The sequence below is a fragment of the Mesoplodon densirostris genome, chromosome 4 (genome assembly GCF_025265405.1).
Source record: "Mesoplodon densirostris isolate mMesDen1 chromosome 4, mMesDen1 primary haplotype, whole genome shotgun sequence".
In the NCBI taxonomy this organism is placed as follows: Eukaryota; Metazoa; Chordata; class Mammalia; order Artiodactyla; family Ziphiidae; genus Mesoplodon; species Mesoplodon densirostris.
This window is the reverse complement of record NC_082664.1, coordinates 166,367,076-166,388,702: the sequence shown is the minus strand read 5'-3', so window position 1 is coordinate 166,388,702 and position 21,627 is coordinate 166,367,076. Positions and strand designations below refer to the sequence as shown.

Sequence of the window (21,627 nt, the reverse complement as noted above, 5' to 3'; positions counted from 1 at the left end):
GGTGTGTGGGCTTCTCATTGCCGTGGCTTCTCTTGCTGCAGAGCACAGGCTCTAGGCACGCAGGCTTCAAAACTTGTGGCTCGCAGGCTCTAGAGCACAGGCTCAGTAGTTGTGATGTATGGGCTTAGTTGCTCTCTGGCATGTGGGATCTTCCCCAACCAGGGCTCGAACCCATGTCCCCTGCATTGTCAGGGGGATTCTTAACCACTGCACCACCAGGGAAGTGTCTCAAGTTGAGTTTTAAACCACTAAATGGTAATTTGGTATGGCAACTCAAGAAACTAATATACTTAATCTTAAATGGCATTGGGGGTGGTGATAGATAGATGATAGACAGATATATAGATCATTGATAGATAAATAATAGGAGAAGGAGTGGAGGAAAATGGAGAGAGAGAATAAAACTGAAATGGGGCACAATGTAAACACCTGTTGAGCCTGGGTAGAGAGGATATGAAATTTCCTTGAACTATTTGTGCCACGTCTGTATGTTTGATATATCAGAATCAATGTACCAAGATCAATTGGAAAGCCTCTGATATATATTATTTTCCTTCTATAAATCATGAAATATGGGTGTATATTTTAAAATCTTACATTTGTTTTCATTTAGTTGTAATATTCTTAGTGGTATTTATGAGTGTATTATTATGGTACTCAAAGAAGGGATCATTTCAGTACTCTTTGAAAGTGTCAAGGTCATGAAAGATAAGGAAAGACTGAGGAGCTGATACAGACTGGAGGAGATTAAAGGAAATGAAAACTAAATACCTTGTGTGATCATGGATAGGATCTGGGGACAAAAAAAGACATTAGGGAGAAAATTGGTGAATTTCAAGTAAATTCTACAGTTAATAATAGTGTACAAATGTTGATTTCCTGTTCTTGATCATGGCACTGTGGCTATTTAAGATGTTAACATTCAGAAGTGGAGTGGAGATATAAGGAAACTCTTGGTACTATTTTTGCAACCTTTCTGTAAGTCTAAAATTAATTAAAAATAAAATGTTTTTAAAAGGGGGAAAAAAGAAGAGATAATTTACAAAAAAAATAAGGCTTTTTTTCAGGGTGACTAGTTGCTTGCCTGGAGAGAGTAATTCACCACCAATGTCTCTCCCTTTTTGAAAAAAATTAATTTTTTTTATTGAGTGAAAGATTCTTTAAATTCTATAGTGCTTTACAGTTTTCAAATTTTCACACACATGGTTTCGTATAATCCCATAATAACCCTTTTTATTAAATCCCCTACTCCTATATTGCCTCCCCTCCCCGTTACTAACCATTAGTTTGTTCTCTATATCTGTGATTCTTATTATACGATACTTCTGCATTATTTGTAATTAACAAATAGAAGAAAGTTACAGTAGAAGTAATTTAAAATTTTATTTTGCATGCTGAAGATGGAGGATAGTTTAATTAGGGAAACATTTAGGTCATCAATTGAGGCTTTTGTGGCAATTCTCAACCGAACTTCTATGCACATTAAAGAGATCTTTAAAGGTTGAGAGCATAGACTCTTTTTTTAGCCGAATTTTACTTTAAAACTTGAAACTTTCTTTTTCCTTGGTATAGTTGTATTACCACATCTACCCTTACGCCCCAGGGGCATGATGAGACTCATGTTCTGGCTTTCTAAATGAAATAAAATCAGAGAAGGTAAGGAAGAAAGTTGTTTTTGTTTTTTTCCTCTAGCAACTAAGTGGTAGTCAAAAAGAAAAAAAGGAGAAACTACAGCGTGAGAGTGTGGGGATGGGGTGTGGTCACAGATGTGGCAATGGGGGGAATAACAGGAAGGCACAGGTGTGGGGTGCAAGAGGGAGGCACAGGTGTGGAGGTGTAAGAAAAAGGCACAGATGAGGGCTTGAAGCGGAAGGCACAGCATGACAGAGGGAGAATACTGCAGCCCGTGGTGGACCTAACTGTAATGTGAGCACTCAGGGTGGAATGGGAGTGTGGCAGGTATGAAATATCTCTCCAGTGAAGAAAGTCATAGAAGAAAAGGAAGGGAGGTCACACCGTTTCCCAGCCTGTCATCGGTGGTGTCAGTCAAGGATATTGAATGATTTAATGGCTTCCTGTGACTCGTCAGATAAACAAAGCCGACACTAGTGAAAGTGGTTTTAATCACCTATCTACTCTAGCAATAAGTAAAAGAGCCCAGCGTAAACTGAACTCAACTTCAATTTGTAGAGAGGTGACTGGGTGTTTTAAAGGGAGAATGGAAGAATAGGGAGGGGGCTGAACAGGGCTCAGTAGAGTCAGGGAAATGATCAATTGTAAGAAGCTGGAAGGCAGGGTTAGGTCATGTGGACCTGTTTGGGTGTGTTAAGTGGTGCTTATGGAAGCTCCTAGGAATACAGGGTCTCTGTCTTGAGGTGTAGCTGGAACTAGCTGTGAATTCTTTTGGCAGCTCTGAGTTTTCTCAGGCAGGTACCCTAAGGGGGGCTGGGGTCATCCTGGGGATAAGGCCTTCAGCTGTTAGAAACTAAGTTGGTAGAGCCTAGCTGAGAAGAAGGCTCAGAGGAGCCTGGCTAGAGTTTGGTCAAGATGAGAATCTTTTTCGGACTCAAGGGTGGTGAGATCTGGCCGTGTACAACTGGCTAGTCTTATGGATCTGATTTTCACAGGTTGTTAAGGTCAAAATGTAAGAAGTACATGTATTAGGGTGCTAAACTTTACTAGATGATTTTTGAATGTCTCTACTACCATTTCTACTATTTTATGGGTATAACTACATAAAGTAATAATGATAGCTAATATTTATTGAGTGTTTACGATGTGATATGTATTGTACTAAAGCTTTACATTATTTATTAGTTAATTTATTCTCCACAAATACCTACTGGGGTCAGTATTATGATCCCTCTTCTACAGCTAAAGAAAAGTAGGCTGGGAGAAGGGTTATGGTCACAGAGCAAAAATGTGGCACAGAGCTCTTTTCCAATATGAAATAGATTAACAATGACAATCTCTCTTCCTCATACTTGGCTTCTTCCTTGCTCTAGTTCTTAAGGACTTGAAGGGGGCTGGGTATACATATAAACAGCCTCCTACCCTTTTACTTTTTCCCTCCTGTTCTCTCCTTCTCTCCACATGTAATCCCCTTTGCAACAATCTGAGTTAGGATTCTGGAGTACCTGATTTCAAGTTATGGCACTGACGCCTCTTCCCCTGTGTTAACCTGGTCTTGTGTTCCCTCTTTTTGGTCTGATCAATTATCTGTCTTAACATTTGAGTCAATCCAACTTGATGCTTTTTCTCCAGCTCTTGACACGTGTATTCAGTTTGGCTCACCTTGACTTCTGAGTTTTGATAGCTGCCATGTCCATGCAATGGAATTTAGTCCCTGACCAAACGGTTGTTGGAATGAGCTCTCTGTTACAGGAGTCACTGTTTTATTTTAACCCTCTTGTAAAATGGGGCTCAATTCTTTTGAAGGGTCTTATATAATAGTCATTGGATTTAATTCTGGGACTAGTTTCAAATTTTTTAAATAATTAAAATGATAAAGTAGTTAAAAAGCAGTTCATATGCTCTGTGAATTATGACTGATGTCTTTACCATGCTGGTGTTCCTCTGGCATCTTGTCTACATACCCAAAAATATAAAAATAAGAGAAATGCTAATTATTATCATTATTCTACCAAAAAATATTCAGGAAAAGCAAACCAAGTCTTTACAGCAATTCTATCAAATCCTATCCTGCGATTTCCAGGGTTGAACAGAGGTCAGTTTTAGCCAAGCTTCAGGGAATTCCCTGGCCATCCAGTGGTTAGGACTCTGCGCTTCCGCTGCAGGGGGCATGGGTTTGATCCCTGGTCAGGGAACTAAAATCCCGCATGCCATGCGGCCAGGCTAAAAATATTTAAAAAAAAATTTTTTTTAGCCAAGCTTCAGAGTTTTCCAGTCCTTACTGTTCTCTCTGACAATAGCTACAATATAATTCTGTGTGGAAACAGCTGGCAGGCAACTGAATTTGTTGTCAATTAAAAAACTCTAGAAAAATATTTGAAAGTAGATTTTCATTATATATTTATTATTTTAAAAATGAGACAGGATAATCTAATGGCTATAAATAATCTTATAGTTTTAAAGAATTCAGTGGCCTGAGTTTGTATTATAATATTCATCCTTTAACAGTCGTTCTAAATATTCTGCTGAGTTCAGAGCCCATTAGCTCTGGAAGTTTAAGTTTACCAAACTCAAAAAACAAAGTACACACACCCACACGTAAAAGGATATTTTCTATGTTGGACCCTAGAACTGTTAACTTTCTAGTAGAGTGAAACATTTCTTGCCAAACAGCAAATTAGAGAATCATAAGTCAAGTACCTATTACATGGACTTGTTTTACCATGCTCAAATATTTTAATTGGCACACTGTATTTGTCAGAGTCTTAAAGCCTAAAGCTTGAATAGAAAGGGATTGTGTAAATTATTTTAAAGTAAATCTGTTTTCTAATTCTATTCTGCAGTAAATTAGTAAAACAAACACATTAGGAGTGAAATATTGGTAGTATAGGGAAAAGAGTTAAAAATACTTTGAAAACAAGAAATTGCATGGCTTTGATTCTTGTGGCCTGATATGAATTCCTATTCTGTGACAGGGATAATTGTTGTGGATACAATTCCCCTTTAAATCATCTATGAAAATTAGATTTGAACAAAGCTGGCATTTAGACTAGGTCCTACTCAGTGCAAATTACGAAGACACTTGTTAACACTACAGTGGCTGATCACACAAAATGAGAATATAACCGTGCTCCTCTTCTGTATCCCTGGTAACCATTTTAGATTTTACTATAATCTTGAAGTATAAATATGAGAAACTGAAAAATCAGTTACTGGCATTTCCAATCAAATGCTTGAATTCTTTACAAGGGATGACCCTGAGAAGCAGGTGATTTGTCTCAGGAGCTCAAGCCTCTTTTGGAATCCTTGTGTGCTGGCAGAATAATGGCCCCTCCAAAGATGTCCACATCCTAATCCCTATAACCTGTCGAATATGTTAGGTTACATGGTAAAGGGGGAAATAAGGTTGCTAATCACTTGATTTTGAGATGGAGATTATCCTGGATTCTCAAGGTGGACCCACTGTAATCACAAGGGTTCATATAAGTGGAAGAGAGAGGTATGAGAGAGAATCAGAGAGATGGCCGCATAAGAACTCAACCAGCTGTTGCTGGCTTTGAAGAGGGAGGAAAAGGGCCGCGAGCCAAGGGATGTGGGTGGCCTCTAGAAGCTGGAAAAGGCAAGGAAATGGACTCTTCCCTGGAGCCAACCCCTTGATTTTAGCCCATAGAACTTCTAGATAATAAATTTGTGTTTTAAGCCACTAAGTTTGTGTGAATTTGTCATACCAGCAATAGGTGACTACGTGTACCTTTCCTGCTATCTCCTGCCCTCTCTCTTCAGACCCCAGGTACTCTCTCCTGTCCTCAAGAAGAGCAGGTACTCTCCGCCTGCTCTCAAGGATTGTGTATGACATTTACATCTTAGTATACATTGACTTAGCACTCATACTTGCATTTTAAGACCTTTATCGAATGGATTCTACCTATAAGAATGTATACTTTGTTAAAGAAATTTAGGAATAAACAAGTACGTGGAGAACAATGTTTTGGGAAGGAGAGTGATCACAACTTCCCCTAAATCACTCGAAGCTAAAAATCTATTCATCCAGCACATGGTCACCCTTGATTAAAACGAATGTTATGATTTTTCAGGTTTAGCAATCTGGTCTTTTTTTCTTCTCTTTCCTTCTAACGACTCTTTTTTTTCTGAGCTAACATGAGCTGTATTGATTACTTACGAATAAATATTCTGTGACAGCCCTACCTCAGCACACACACAAAAGGACTTGGTTAATTTTTAAATTTAACTTTTTCATTAGTTTCTCAGTGTTCCTCATTAAGAAATTCATTCTTACAAGGAGGTGGAGACAGGCATCAGCTATCGCCCCGGAAGGAGGAATGTCAAAACTCTGCCAATGTGGAAAGGAGGATGTAAATTTACCAGGTGTTTATCCTCTTATCTCAGCTAGTACGCATTACAGCTGCCAGTAGTTCGGATTGGCCGTAATCTAGCACTGAACAGTTCAGGGTTTTCCCCTACTGGGAGAACTCCACTGGGATTCTAGTATTTCACAAAGCTGCCCTCCTCCACCTGCACTACGTGGATTATGCTTTTATTTTCTTTACTCGGCAACTTTTCAAGTAGTGTCTTTGACGGTGGTTCTCGGTGTGACCCACTCCTGAAAACCGAAGGTCGGGCGTTGGGTCACCGTTATAACCGGCTTCCTGGTGTACAACTGGTGACCGTTCTACCGGCCGGGGCCGCCCCTCTTACTGGAAAGCCCCGGGTTTCCAGCTGGACGAAAACGAAACTCTCCCCTCTTCCAGGCGGGGGCTTTTGCTTGTTATCAAAAAGCCTTTCTCCCTCCTCTGCCACATTACCAAGTGGGGACCCCGCTGTGTCTCCGTGACACTGACGCACAGACAGGGTCGCCGGAGGTTGGCAGCGGGCGCGGCCTCCGGGCCCTGCGGCCGGCGGCGTTGAGGTGGGGTCCGCAGGATGCGCTCGCTGGCCTCGGCTGGCAGCTGGGGACGCCCCTAGGTGAAGCGACTTCCACGCAGGACACCGCCGCAACCTAGGTTAGTTCACTTTCCAATCGATTGGTTTCCGGGAGCAGAGGCCACAGGACAGCTTCCGGTTTCCCCGCCCGCCCCTTAGGCCCCGCCCCCGACGCGGTCTCCCTCCCCAACCAGCCTACTTCCTCCTCCCGGCCTCGCCCCTGGCCCCTCCTCCCCCGTTCTCAGACCCAACTCCTTCTCGCCCCCGACCCTCAGGCCCCGCCCCCAGCAACGCTCCTCCTCTCCATCCTCAGGCCCCGACCTCCTCCTCCCCCACCTCAGACCCCGCCCCCAGTCCACCCTCAGCCCCGCCCCTCAACCCCCCCTCTCCCGCCCCGTTCCATTCAATTGTTGGATTGTCGGCGCCGCACTGCCCCCGGCGGCCGGTAGGGGGCGGGGTTCGAGCGTGGATTCACGCGGCGTTCCACTGGCAGGGGCCGGCGGGCGGGCGGACTCGAGGACGCGGGCGGGCGGCTGCGACGCCGCGTTGGGTCGCGCTCGGCGGGTAGGCCGCGGTGGCCACATCAGTGCTGACGTGGGGCGACGTGGGCCGGCGCCGGTCCCGGTGGGGCTCGTCGTCCCACCTCCTTGCGTCCGTAAGCAGTGACGAGGCCCACTACGTAAATCGCTTCGCGTTGGGTAAGTGGCGCGCCGGCCGGCAGGGCTGGCGGAGCCTGAGGCGGGGGCGCCGGAGCGGGGGCAGGGCGGAGCGGTTAGCCCCGGCCGTTCCCGCTGTTTGCCCCGCGCACCCGACGGGCGCTTTCCGAGGGGCCACCTCTCCGGCTCCGAGGGAGCGGAGGCCGCCGGACAGGCAGGCGACGTGGCTCCGTCCTCTCCCGTCGCTCGTCAGAGCCGCCGCCTCCCGGTCCTCGCGGCCCGAGACCGAGCGAGCGGGGCGCTGCCGCGGCGCTGCTGGAAGGCGCGCCGCCCTTGTGCCCCGCGTCCCCTTTGCGCCGGGACCAGCCAGCCCGGCAAGGCCCCCGGAGCCGGAGCGCGAACTGAGAGGGACGCGCGTCCTCGGACGTCTTCCCCGCGGTCCCCGCCGGGACCCGGACACGGTCCCGAGTGTGAGCCTCTTCACGCTCCCTGCGTGGCTCGGGAAGGGGCGGCCGGCTGGCCGGGGTCAGAGCGATGCTGACCCGCGGGACCAGCCTCGGTCCGCACTGAAGGCTCTGTAACCGGGCGGCTCACCGGAGCGGCTTCCGAACAACTTTTCCTTTCCTGCCTAATTCGCCGGGCTGCTGGGAGTGCAGCCGCCCTCCCTGGAAACAAACACAAACCGAGATGCGCAGGGCTAGAGGTCCAGTGTGAAGACTGTGTTAGATTACATGAATAATTCGTGTTCTCTAGTTTTTTCCCTGTGGGTACCATGTGTTTCTCCTAGTCTCGATCCTACTTTTGGATAACAAGCAGCTTTCCCTTCAAAGTCGTAGTCTTTGAAACTTTGAACTTAAAGGAACTTTTTTTCCCCCAAAGAAAGTCAAATTGCAAACAATGTGTTTTGGCCAATTTATGCTAAGTATTAAGATACTGATGTTTAAAAAGCTGCTTATTGATCCAAACGCAGCTTTTCAGTGGATTTGATCCTGGATGAGTAAACACTGAAAGCATTGTCATGTTAAATGTTGGTAATGACACAAACATTTTTGGTGCATCTGTGAATAGTTCAGTGTAAGCAAATGCTTGCCCAGTGACTGGCTGTTCAACCTGGAGTCGCTTTGGTGAGTGTGAAGTTGTAATTACACGGATGTTTTGTGTACACATTTTATAAGAATGTATGAATAAATTTTTATTAAATGTGTAAACACAAAGGAGCTCTTTAGTCTTTTTGTTTTCACATTGTCCCAGCAGTTTACTGAAATTGGGTGAGTTTAACAAACTCCAGACTCCATAGACTACTCTAGTTTCCTATTGGTGCAAATCACTGCATGATTAAAATATGAAATCATGTTTAAAATTATGCACATTTCATGAAAAGTAAGGAAGAGTTTCAGGTTGTTAACATACGTAAGGAATCCTGACTGAATCTTTACCAGTATAGACGTATATACCTGTTTTCCCCAACCTGGTATTCTCTACAGGTTAATATTCGGCCAGAAAAGTAACTCAGGTTTATTGTTGAAGTGGGTAGTCTATTGGAAAGTGCTTAAATGTCTAGTCCCATTTAGGTAGACTTTTAAACATAAAACTGAACAATGCAAACACTTAACAGTTGAACCATTGATGTTTTGACATGCAATCAGTATTGGTCATTAAGGAAATAAGCCTGAAATGTCTTTGAATTCTGTTAAGTATTTCTACTTTATTGAACAGATGTCGATATATATAAAAGTCACCTTTGATAATAGCAGTGTGTGTATTGAATACAATTTCAATATTATCAGTACAAGTATATACATTGTAAAAATATAGATTTCAAGGAAAGTGTTTCTCATCCATTATACATATGTAGAAGTAAACATTTAAAATCATTTTGTTAATTTCATTTTAAAGAGCACAGGGTATTTAAAATACTTTTTACCATGGGAATCACACAATAAAGTGTGCCCTGTTCTTAAAAGTAAATCTCTCATTCATGGGTTTTCTTTTAATGATGCTGTAGGATATCCAGTAGCCAATAAGGGAGAATGAAGAGGAAAACCTAAGGATGACATTAGCTGGGATTTATCTTAATATTACTCATGAAGACAAGCCAAGTCTTATTGGTATAATACAGTTATAGCAATTTAAAAAAATATCTAGTTTGCAAATCTTGACTGACCTTCCCAGGAGTGTTATGGGAAATTACTGGCAAGGTATATGTGAAACAATTTTGAGGGAAGGCATGAGCTAGTATGTTATTTAGGACTGTTTAAATAACTCACTGGTGAAGAAGGATGCTTGCCTCCAAGAAAACCTTACTAGCAACTTTTTGTGAGGCTCTTTTGAAGTCTCTCAGTTCTCCCCAAATGGGAAGCATCTTCATGCATACTTTCTGAACAGAAAAGTACAACCAGACCAATCAAATGTCAAAATGAAACCCTGTGAAATTTTAACAGTGGGGTTCATGTGATTCTGACATTGTTTACTTTTGAGAATTCCAGAAAACAAACTCAGTTTCTTCAAGGTTATCTTAGTGAAGTTTTTGTTTTTGTTTTTTTAACTCAGCAGATTTAAAATTAGACCATCCTAACTCAGAATGTCAAATGTCATAGAGTTTTGTTCATATTCTCAAACAGCCTCTTTTTTTGCATTGGTAGCACAAAAATTATTTTTTTGCCTAGAAATGCTTAGGAATTTATATCCTAGCATTGATTATGATGAAAGCTTCCAGCTCTGGAATTGGGGCAACTATATATCACGCATAAAGACACTTGGGATGCTTTTGCACCTCTTAAAATTGATGGAGGAGTTAAATTGAACTTATTTAGGCATGTTTCTACACTTAGGTACTAGTTTTGTTCATATACACAAGATAGGACCAACCTAGGAACTATTATAACGTTGAAATTCGTTTCTGTGAACCTTAGCTAATTCCTGTGTCTTATATACTCTTTCCCAGATTTGCTAGTTAGTAGTCGATGCAGTTGTACTTTATGTGTAAATAAATGTTTTGAAATGTACTTAAAGTGCGGTAATGGAGTGTTCTGTTGAAAGAAAAGCCCTACAATGATTAGCCAAGCAAATAACTTCCCCGATAGATTGAAAGTTATGTTTCCCTTCATGAAATGGGGCGGGGGCTCAGCCTGGCGGGGTGTGCTTGGAGAGGTGGAGGTAGGCCATGACTATTTGAATTTCATTTTTCATTTCCTCCTTAGCAGCGGATTCTGCTGTTCATTGACTGAAATAGACAAAAGCAGGCACTAGGTGGGGAATGAACCGAAAAGAGATGCTTGAATAGTTAATCCTCTGGTGATTTTAGTAAAGAGTTTAGATTTCTTTTTAAATAATAATGGGTATCGGAAGCAATTAAACTGGAGTGGCCTTGAATCTGTATTAGAACGCTGCCTGATTTTCTGTATGATTCATATTCAAAATAGTAAAGACAGTATTTACAAGTGTTTCAAATAATTATTTAGAAGAACTGTTCCTGGCCACTTCTGTTTTTACACAAAAGTGTAAAAATGGTTATTTGAAAGTTATTCTAACTTTACTTCACAAAGATTACAAAACTTTGAAAGTGGCATAATTTCCTGTTACTACTGTATTGCTTTGTTTTTCCTGTACTCATCTCCTTCCCTTAAAATGCATAATAACCATAGGCGCATCCCTCTCAACTTCACATACCTAGCTTTTTGTAATTACAGTTGACTCTTGAGCAACATGGGAGTTAGGGGCGCCGACTGCTTCTCAGTTGAATATCCCTGTATAACTTTTGACTCCCCCAAAACTTAACTACTAATAGCCTGCTATTGACCAGAAACCTTACCAATAATGTAAACAGTCAGTTAAAACATGTTTTGTATGTTATATGTATTATATACTGTATTCTCACAGTAAAGTAAGCGAGAGAAAAGAAAATCATAAGGAAGAGAAATACATTTACAGTACTGTACTGTATTTATCAATACCATAAGTTTATGAGATGAATCATTTGTACTTACATCAGTATTGTCATATGATATAAAACACTGCAGATGTAATATGTATTACTGACACTTGACATCAAAAATGAAAAGATAATGTGAAAAAGAAATCTGTATTTATTTATAGGTATAACGATTCATACATTAATAGTGAAGAAGCAGCAATATGATTGCCTAGTGTAATTGATATGATTGCTTCACGGTAGCCTAGTCCAAACACTAATGAATGAATCATTGTAGAAATTTATGGCATACAGTATTACAGTCATATTCATAATACAGTATTGGAAACATTGTTATTTTTTTTTAAAAAACCACTTACCTGTGATGATAGCTGATTTGCAGTTCCTCCAATTATGAGAGAGAGGAATACTGTACAGTAATGTAGTTCTTTGAAAGCAAACTTATAAAACAGTAAGAAAACTAACACATTATTTTATACTAAATATCACCTTATGCCTGTGTAAGGATAGACTAGTATCTACATATATTTTACACTTTCATGACATACCTTTTTCTTTTTTCAATAATTATAGGCTATGAGTTTCATCTGTGAGTTTTTCAACTTATTGCAAATCTCCAAAAAATTTTCCAATATATTTATTTTTATTTATTTGTTTGTTTGTTTTTATTTATTTTTGCTGCATCGGGTCTTGGTTGCAGCACGCAGGACCTTTGTTGAGTTGTGCTGGATCTATCGTTGTGGTGTGTGGGCTTCTCTCTAGTTGCGGCATGTGGGTTTTCTCTCTCTAGTTGTGGTGTGTGGGCTTAGGTGCCCCCAATGACACGTGGGATCTTAGTTCCCTGACCAGGGATTGAACTCATGTCTCTTGCATTGGAAGGTGGATGCTTTACCACTGGACTACCAGGGAAGTCCCTCCAATATATTTATTGAAAAGAATTCGAATATAAGTGGACCCATACTGTTTCAAACCTGTGTTGTTCAAGGGTCAACTGTACTTCTCTCTCCTAGCTAGCCTGCCTTTTCCCAGTTTCTTAATTGACTTGGTTGAGGAGGACCAGCTTTACAATATAAGCTTCATATTCTTCTCCTACTTTCTTTCAAACCTTACTTGCTATTGCTACTTAAATCATAGTTAACCTCTGAGGATATTCTACTTTCCCAAAGAGCTAAAACCTTTCTTCATCCAGAACTCAAGAAACAGATTATACTTTTCTGTGTTCTTTCTCTTCCTGCTTCCATTAGAGGTGTACTTCCCTTTATTCCACGTTCTTTTCTTTGTGTTTTGACCGTGCTAATTGCAGTGGGGTCTTTATTTTGCCTTTCTTGCAAAAACTATAGCTAATAAGGGGTAGAACTCAAGTTAACACCCAGATCAACCTCCAGTGCCACGCTGTTTATATCGTACACTGCTATGCTACGACCAGTAGACTGCGTTGCCACCTCAGGAACTGGGGACAAGGGAAGTGGGGAATGAAGAGAGAGGACTCCTGGATAGGGTGGCTGAGCCGATGGGGATGTCACTCCCCAGTCGAGATAAAAGTACAGCAAGAGGTGAGATGCAGAGCAAGGGAGTTGAGGTTAGTTTTAAACATATTAGACTTGAGGATCTCTGAAGAAACTGTTAAGAGATGTCAAATAGGCAGATACATACAGGCTAGAGCTCAGGAGAGAGAGGTCCAGGCTGGAGGTGAGATTTGAGACACATCAAGGGGGGATGAGGCAGCCTAGGGGGAGAGTGTGGAGGTGTTTGTGACTGGAAGCCTGGGAATACCAGTACTTAAAGAGTGGACCAGAGGAGACTAAGGCTAAGGACTGGATAACTTGGAAGGGAAACATGAACGCGGTGTCCTGAAGAGTTCAAGGAGGGCGAAATTTGGGGAGTGGGAAATGCTGTAGGCATGTTAAGGAGGATAGGGACTAAAGATCATTCTTGAAGATTTGGCAAGCAGGCGATCAATCAGTGATGACTTCTTAGAGAGTAGTTGGAATGAAATAATTCTCAGATGAGCCTGAGTCAGGATCAGGTTTATCTGATGGTCATTATTCTGTTGTGAGGCTAGTCATTTGCTCTCTTGATGTCTTGTGACGGGGTGGCAGGAAGCTGAGACTGTCTTCAATGCTGGCAGCCTCTGGGAAGAGGAAATGGGTGGCTGTTCCCAGACTTCACCAAATACCTTTTTCTACTTCTTGAGTTCTGAATCATAATGTATTACTTACTCAGAAATTAAACCAAAGAATATGGTATTTCCAGGAGAAATTGGGAGTTACTTCTCTCTTCTTATATGGTGCCGTGCTCATCATTATCATTCAGATGATATTATCATTATTCCTTGTTTAAACATCTGTCTCCCTCATTAGAACCCAAGCTGCTGGAGATCAGGGACATCTTGTTATCTGTGTCTTGGTGCCAAGCACAAAGGCTGGGGTATCTTGGGTGCCAATCACTGTTTAATAAATCAGTAGCCCCTGCCCTCATGGTTACACAGTTGTTATGGAAGATAAGATGTCCCCATGTAAAATGCCAGTGTCCTATAATACAGAATAAGGTTTAATCTGAAGGAGTGTCACCAGCCTTGTTTCTTGTTCATGTTGTAGGTTGCCCGGTTCGAGTGCCTTACCTTTCCTCATTGTCCCTATGGTTGGGTGGGGGCAGGTGGTAACAGTAACCATTGTCCTGGTGCCCGTAGTAAGTTGCAGCACACCTGCCTGCTGACTCAGTTTCCAAATTGGGTGGGATGGTGTGACATCATTTTAGAGGGACCACTTAGGAGGGAACCCCGGAAATAGCATGTTTGTTGCCAAGCACCTCTGTTGCTGGCATAGACGCCTGGAAGGAACTTAGGGATGCGGGTGTTGGTCCTTTCAAATCTAAAACAAATTGAGGTCTCACTGCTCTCCTTTTGTCTTTTTCTTTGCCACCTTTACTTCATTCAGCATGTCAAATGTGTATTTTAAAGAGATATTAGTAAAAAAAAAAAATGGGGTTTAATTGCTAGAGTGTCTAAAACAGTTTTTTTAATGTATTAAAGGCTATCAGAGGAGATTTTAAAGGAACGGTTACTATTTTGTTTGCAGTTAAAATTCTTTGACAAAACCCAGTTTTGAAGTTACGGTAAATGAAAAATAGTTGACAAATTTGTTTCAGTGGAATGAAATTTGAGAAAATGATAGATTCATTCAGTTTATTAAGTAATTATTATTTTAAAATAGAGCTGATACTTATGAGCAATTTGTAGTGTGTGTGAAGTGATTTAGGCAGCACTGCACTCTCTTCAGTGGAAAATGGTAAGTAGTACATGATTTAATTTTTTTTGAATTTTTTCCTAAGAAGATAAGGAAATTGAATAGAAGTAAGTTTGAAAAAAATACAGAGTTGTTTTCACCTTTCTATGCTGGGGTTTTTTTTTGTTTTATGGAAATTGGGGTATTCTGGTGTCGTTGTGAGAGATTTTAATTTTTTTTAAATAAAATCTTATGATCTGCCAACTCGACATTATAATTTTACTGCAGGATAAATAAAGAAGAAAACGAAGGAGCAAAGCATTGACTACAAATGTCTTAATGAGAAAATGTGGCAGGAAAAAAAATATATTAAAACAAATCTAAGGTAGGTGGATATATTATTTTTCTATTCTTTTTAAAGTTCTACTTAGAGAGCTTAAAGTTAAAATGATGGATAAATTAATGGTGTATATGTACCATACATATATATGTGTATGTGTATATGTATATATACACATTATAATGAAAAATATAATAATATGTACCCAAATTGCTCAGCTACTCAATTAGGGAGTTTCTCTTCCACCATGTGCTGTGTGAGGCAATGCAGAGGATAGGCGGACATTCACGGGCAGCTCATTCTAAGCACTGGTCTTTCCAGTCAGAAAGGAGATTGTACTTAAGGATGTGGACAGAGTTTTCGTTTTTCTGCTTACATTTGTACCTGAAGTTGTAAAACAAAGGGAAGTCTCTACCAAGCGTTTTACAGAAATCCAAATACTATTTTTCAAGTTTTCTTTTAGTTACTTTCAGAGACATTCTGGTTCATCAGTTGGGTCTAGCGTCAAAAAGAAAATGAATTTTCTTTGACAGTTTTGGTAAAACTATTTAAAAATAGATAATAGAAACAACTTTAATAATTTTTCCTTTTGCTGCTGGATCCTATTTTTAAAAGAGGTGAAAATTTTTACAAGGGTAAATATAGTCGCTCTGCAGTGTAATTTGTCTTTGCAAGTTGGATACAACTAAGTAAGATTTTAGAAGTTATTAGTTCATTGTACACTTTAATTATAATTAGGAAACTGCCTTTGTCTTATTTTTCATTTAGATATTTTTGGTCTGTATTCCTTTTCTCTTCTTTGTTCCTATCTTTTATGAACACTTTCCTGGGTACTTACGATAGCATTTCTTTAAAATGTTTTTCCTTTTTCTTCTGTTTTTTTCTTCTATTTAAATATCTTGTGTGTTCTTGAAACATAGGTATACCGAAATAACTTTGGTCATTAATTACCTCAATATTTCTATAATTGTAAATATCATTTTTACAGATATATTCCTTTGTATTCATTTCTTGAATGTATATTATACAAATCATATACAGACAGTACTGTACTGTTTGTTGTAGTTCAGTATTTTCGGGAGTTTTTGCAGTATGACATAGATGTTCTACTAAAGGCCTAGAAAATAACAGAGTAAGCAAACAAATACAATTCTACCCCCAACCCCTAAAAGTAGTTCACCCTGGAAGTCTTTGAAACTTGTGCTACTGGATGGATCCTATTCTTTTAAAACATTAGTTATATTAACATTTATTGAACTGAATCCCAATATATTCAGAAAATATTGGGATAACATTTACTTTTCTGTTGAAGAAGAAAATGGTTTGCCAATAATATAAAAAAGATTTCAGAAGAAATATTTAGCTTTCATAAGAAAAGAATGTTGCTACTTCCATGAATCATTTATAAATTTAAATATGCCCATTTTAGCAAATCCTTATCTGTTCTTTAGAATTGTGGAACTGAATGTTTGCCAGTATTTTGCTTACTGTTAGCTTATGGTGCTTAATGGACTTTTTAATTTGTTTTATTTTTTTTTATTGTTTTATCCCATATGTTTTTATTTTTAAATATTCTGTAATTTATATTTCCTAATTGGTCTTTTTCTGTCTAATTTGGATTTGTTTAAGATTAAAATATTACATAATTAATTTATAGATTACTCTATTAATACTAGTATAACTATGATTAAAATTTGTTACAAAAAGTGAGATTTGGGGGGAAATATTGTATGTACACCTCTTTAATTTTCACTATAAAGTATTTAAGTGAACAATGCAAGATTAAAATGGATCTTTCTCTTACACTTTTTAAATAAATTCCATCAGGACTACTGAGGCTGAATTACAGATGTTAGTGTTGATGTACATCATTTCCAGCTGAGGTCTGGGTCCCGTATTTCCTGCTGAGTTAGTGTTTGAAAATACCCAGTACAGTGCTTGACCCATGCTGAGCACTTAAGTGTTAATTGAATCTTCGGCCCTGAGTCCTGGCCTGGGTTGGTTTTTAGTGGGTTTAGGCGGTGGTACTGGAGAACAGTTGGATATAGATCAGCAGAATGAACTTAGTTGAAAATGACAGGGTGTGTAAATTGGTAGTGCTGACCTTACTCTTCTGTAGATGATTTTTACCTTCAAATAAATTGATTTAGTATCAAACTTTTACTGAATGACATGTACTGGGCACTGTACGAGGCACTCCAGGAGAATAAAATGGGATAAGATTAGAGTCTCTACATCCTAGTGGGAAAGACAAAGCATGTCTGAATGAAGATTGTGACAACAGGTGCAGCATACTCAAAAGCACAGCATTTTTTAAGATGTGTCTAAACGGGACTACTGCTCAGGGCACTGGCTGTGGAAGGACCCCTGAGGTCACAGTCACAAGACCTCTTGTTCACCCTCTATCATGCCGTCTGTTGTGTGCTCTGTAGAAAGTCACTTAATCTCTCTGAACCTTATTTTTATCATTTTAGTAACACCTAACAGTTGCATAGTCTTCCAGAATAGTTGATTAATTGGCTTATTTAATGATTATGGTAGATTCTGTACTAGGCACTGGGAATCCATTGAAATCTAAGATGTGGTCTCTGTTGCACACACTGTGCTAGTACTTTGTGGACAGATGTGGTATATGCTAGATAAGTGCTGAAATGGAGGGGATTGCACAAGATGCTTTGGGAACTCAGAACAGAGTATTTGAGCCCAAGGCTATTAGAATAGGCTTTGAAAGATGGTGTCCTTGAGCCAGGCTTTGCAGAACGAGTAGAAATGCGCCTGTTGGACAGAGAAGGAGTGAAGGGCATCCCAGGAACGGGGAAGAGCAGATATAAAAGCTTAGAACTGGGGGAATAAGATGTGTATTTGACCAAAAGATGGCTCATAAGGAGGCTGGAATGCAGCGTGTGGGAAGGAATGGGGTGACTGGAGATGAGGCTGTAAAGATAAAATGAGGTCACACTGTGAAAGAAATTGAATGGCAGTTTGGTTTGGTAATTGAGAATATGAACTTTGAAAAAGACCTTAGTTCGAAACCTGGCTTTGCCACTCAGTACCTTTGTGGTAAAATCAGATTCTTAACCTCTTTATGTCTCCTTTTCCTCACCTCTAAAAGCAGAACTAGCTATATTGCCCTTATAAAGTTGTTAAGAATGAAAACTAGTAGGCATTTACCACATGGTAAGCACTCGACAAATGATAGTTGTAGTTAGGATTATTGTGAGAAGTTTGGGTTTTATCCTGTAGTCAATAGGAAGCTCCTGAAGAGGTTTAAGCAGAAATAAGTTTCAGAAAGATAAGTGTTGGCAGGACAGTGGTGGCAGAGAAGAGGACTGAATTGTTCTTTAGAAGGTAGAATCATCCCACCTGGTGGTGACGCTGTAGGGAGTGGAAGGGAGAGGGTTTCAGGACGACACTCAGGTTTCCACTGGAGCAGATGGATTGAAGGTGGGGCCCCATTTCCTGAGGTACGAAACTCAGAGAAGGAACATGTTTGTGGAGAAAGAAAAGGAGTTAGTTTTGGACCCATTGAGTTTGAGGTACCTGCAGGACATCTATTTGGAGATGTTAAATAGGCACTTGGCTGTATGATTCTGGAATTCAAGAGAGACCTCTGGGCCAGAGATCTAGATCTGAGAGTCATAAGCTTACACAGCTGGTGCTTGAATCTAGAGAAATGGATGATATTACACAGGGAGAGATTTGAGAGTGAGGCCAGAAAGCTAACCAGAGTCCTGAAGAATGCAGTGTTGAAGGTTAACACCGAGTAGGAGAAGGAATTGGCAAAGGAGCTTAGGGAGAAATTGTCAGAGAATCGGATGAGAGCAGAAAATCAGTATTGTGACCTCAAGGTAGAGTCCCAAGAAGGGAGATGTCAGCAGTTTTGAGTGCTGCTGAGGGAACAGACAAGATAGGACTTAAAATGAACATTGGATTCAGTGACTGAGATAGATTACCCTTACTAGAGAAGTCTTCGTGAGGCAGAAGCCAGTTAGGGGTTGTCTGGGAGTAGGTGGGAGGTGAAGAAATGGAGATAGTGTTGGCAGTTCTTTAAAGTAGCTTAGCAGTGAGAGGAAGAAGAGAGGTTTGAGAGAGCAGCTAGAGAATGACTTCTCGTTCAGTGGTTGTGTGTGTGTGTGTGTGTGTGTGTGTGTGTAGTTGGGGAGACTTGAACAAGCTTAAATCTTGGCAGGAGGAAGCCATTGGGGAGGGCAGAGGGTAATTGTTAGTGTAATGCCCCCATAGCCTAATGAAGAGGGATCCCAAGGACAGACAGGAATTTAAGTCTGGGGAGTTGGAAGCAAGGGAAAATGCAGGTGTAGATATAAGTGGATTTGTTGATTTGGTGGCAGGAAGTTGAGGGGGTTCTCATCTGAAGCAGGAGGCAAGGTCTTATGTGGAATGTGATAGTAGGTGAGCTCAGGGATTTGAGAAGAGGGAGAATTGAAACAGTAGCAGAGAATGGGAGAGTAAGCTTCCAAGGAAGCAGTAAGATTGCTGCTTATTTGAGGTTGAAAACTGGATTCAGTAGCCTTAATAATATTCTCTTTTTAAATTTTTTTCAGTATTGTTCATTGGTGCAGGCATAGAGGACACAGAATAGGTTTTATCTGAGATTGGTATTTACTAAGCAGATAAAACAGAAGGAAAAGGGACAAGGGAATTTAGGGTATTGGGAAACAACAGTTAAAATGAGAAACTATGGATTCTAAGCTGAGTAGGACGGGATGTGAAGAAAGGAGGAGGCTGATTGAAAGGGAGAAAGTAGTGGTCTAGAGATCAGTGTGGTGGAAATACAGGCGTGATGGGAGTAATTGAGGGTGGGTGTGAGCTGGGAGGATAGGATATTGTTAGTGTGGATGTCAGAATTAATTATTTCAGAGGTGGAGCAGTTTTGGACACTGACAAGGTCCAGTGTACGTCCAGCCCCTCAGGTAGAAGGCTGTAGGGGAGGGAAGGAAGTCATTAAACCGAGGCATCAGGGTGAGGGATGGGTCCTTTGTTTTGAGGGTGGAACATAACACAGAATGGTGTAGAGGAAAGCTTTTTTAAGTCAGGTGCCAAAGTCTTCAGTGTCAATCCTTGAAAGTAGAAGCTGATGATTATCATATGGATGAGTAGTGTAGGATGGTACACCCAACTACCTTGAGGCTCCGTGAACAAGAGTTTTTATGAAGGAGCAGAGGAAGCACAGCTGGGAAATAGTGGGGATCAGTGAGGATGCCAGGTCAACATTGGGATCTTGATTCAGTGTGGGAAGACAAACAGCGCCCTCTTGAGGCGGGGTGTGGGGGGCTTTGGGAGTTCCAGACAGCACATTGCAAAGGCTTCGGAGGAGAACAGGAGCGAGCAACTGTTATTATGGGGGGAAAGGAAGCACTGGTTATGCGAGTGAAAATGAAATGTGGGAGGAGCTTGTATCTTTGACAGTGGCTGGGGAAACCAGAACGTGAGATGTTAATGGATATGATTCTGGCATAGGTGAAGGGGCATTGCAGTTTAGTCATGGCTTACAGGGGACCTTACTGTGATGTGTGAGTGGACGGTAGCAGTTGTGAGGAGGAGCAGTGCAGCTGCTTGGTCCAGTGCTGGGATAGGAGGTTAGTGGATGATGCCAAGTGTGGCAGGGAGGATGAACGGGGTGCGGGGGGGAGGGTGGTGCTGCTAACCTTCCATTTCTGCCTTTCTTCACTAGGAGGCTCAGGGCCTCATGGCATCCTGATCTGGCTGGTATTTAGCTATATGGGTTTTTTGGTAGTTGGTGTGGTACTGACTCACATACAGACACATGATTCTAACTTTGGAGCTTGAATGGATAGTGATGCCCTTGACTGAAAGAAGGAATATAAGGGAAGGGATAGGTGTCTGTGAAAACTCCAGGTTAAGTTGCTCACTAGGTGGGGGAAGCACAAATACAGATTTGGGAGTCAAATGCATATAGGATTGAGGAAGCCATAGTATGTAGACTGAAAAAAGTAAAAGGGCAAAGGATTGAACTCTGGGGAATACCCAGGAAAAAAAGGGAACAGTGAACGTGAGTGCATGAAATAGTGTGTATAAAACACTTTCATGTGTAAAACATTTTGAAATGTTTAATAACTTATGAAGTCTTTCATTGTATCTCAGAAAACAACTTCTGAATAGCTTAGGTTTACCTTTTTTTTTTTTTTTTTTTGCGGTACACGGGCCTCTCACTGTTGTGGCCTCTCCTGTTGCGGAGCACAGGCTCCGGACGCACAGGCTTAGCGGCCATGGCTCACGGGCCCAGCCGCTCCGCGGCATGTGGGATCTTCCCAGACCGGGGCACGAACCCGTGTCCCCTGCATCGGCAGGCGGATTCTCAACCACTGTGCCACCAGGGAAGCCCAGTTTTACCTTTTTAAGCATTAGTGCTTTTTTTGGTGGGAGTCTTCCTAGATTCTATTATGTATACTCCTATTTCCTTAAATTATACAAAGTATAATTATTTTCTTTCTTAATGACTCAGGATAGTTATTGTAAATATCAGTTATTGAATTTTAACTAATAAATTCTTCAATTTCCTGAATATAAAGAACTAGGAGACTTTACTCTGTATGGGCCCAAATTGCTACACACTTGGAATTACTTTTTTTAAAAATAATTTTTAAAAATTTTATTAAAGGGGGCCTCCCTGGTGGCGCAAGTGGTTGAGAGTCCGCCTGCCGATGCAGGGGATACGGGTTCGTGCCCCGGTCTGGGAGGATCCCATATGCCGCGGAGCGGCTGGGCCCGTGAGCCATGGCCGATGGGCCTGCGCGTCCGGAGCCTGTGCTCCGCAACGGGAGAGGCCACAACAGTGAGAGGCCCACATACCGCAAAAAGAAAAAAAAAAAAAAAAAAAAAAATTTTATTAAAGTATAGTTGATGTACAATATTATATAAGTT

General features: G+C 41.1%; 1 protein-coding gene across 4 annotated transcripts in view; it reads left to right on the top strand.

Annotated features, from left to right (window-relative positions):
• Window positions 1-7,078: 7,078 nt before the first annotated feature.
• CREM (cAMP responsive element modulator) overlaps window positions 7,079-21,627 on the top strand; it is a 68,263-nt gene continuing 53,714 nt past the window's right edge. For all 4 annotated transcript variants that reach the window (XM_060097656.1, XM_060097658.1, XM_060097657.1 and 1 more), the window contains exons 1-2: window positions 7,079-7,271; window positions 14,673-14,769. In XM_060097656.1, coding sequence (XP_059953639.1) covers window positions 14,732-14,769 — 38 coding nt within the window. In that variant the 5' untranslated portion in view covers window positions 7,079-7,271; window positions 14,673-14,731. The remainder of the gene's footprint in view (window positions 7,272-14,672; window positions 14,770-21,627) is intronic.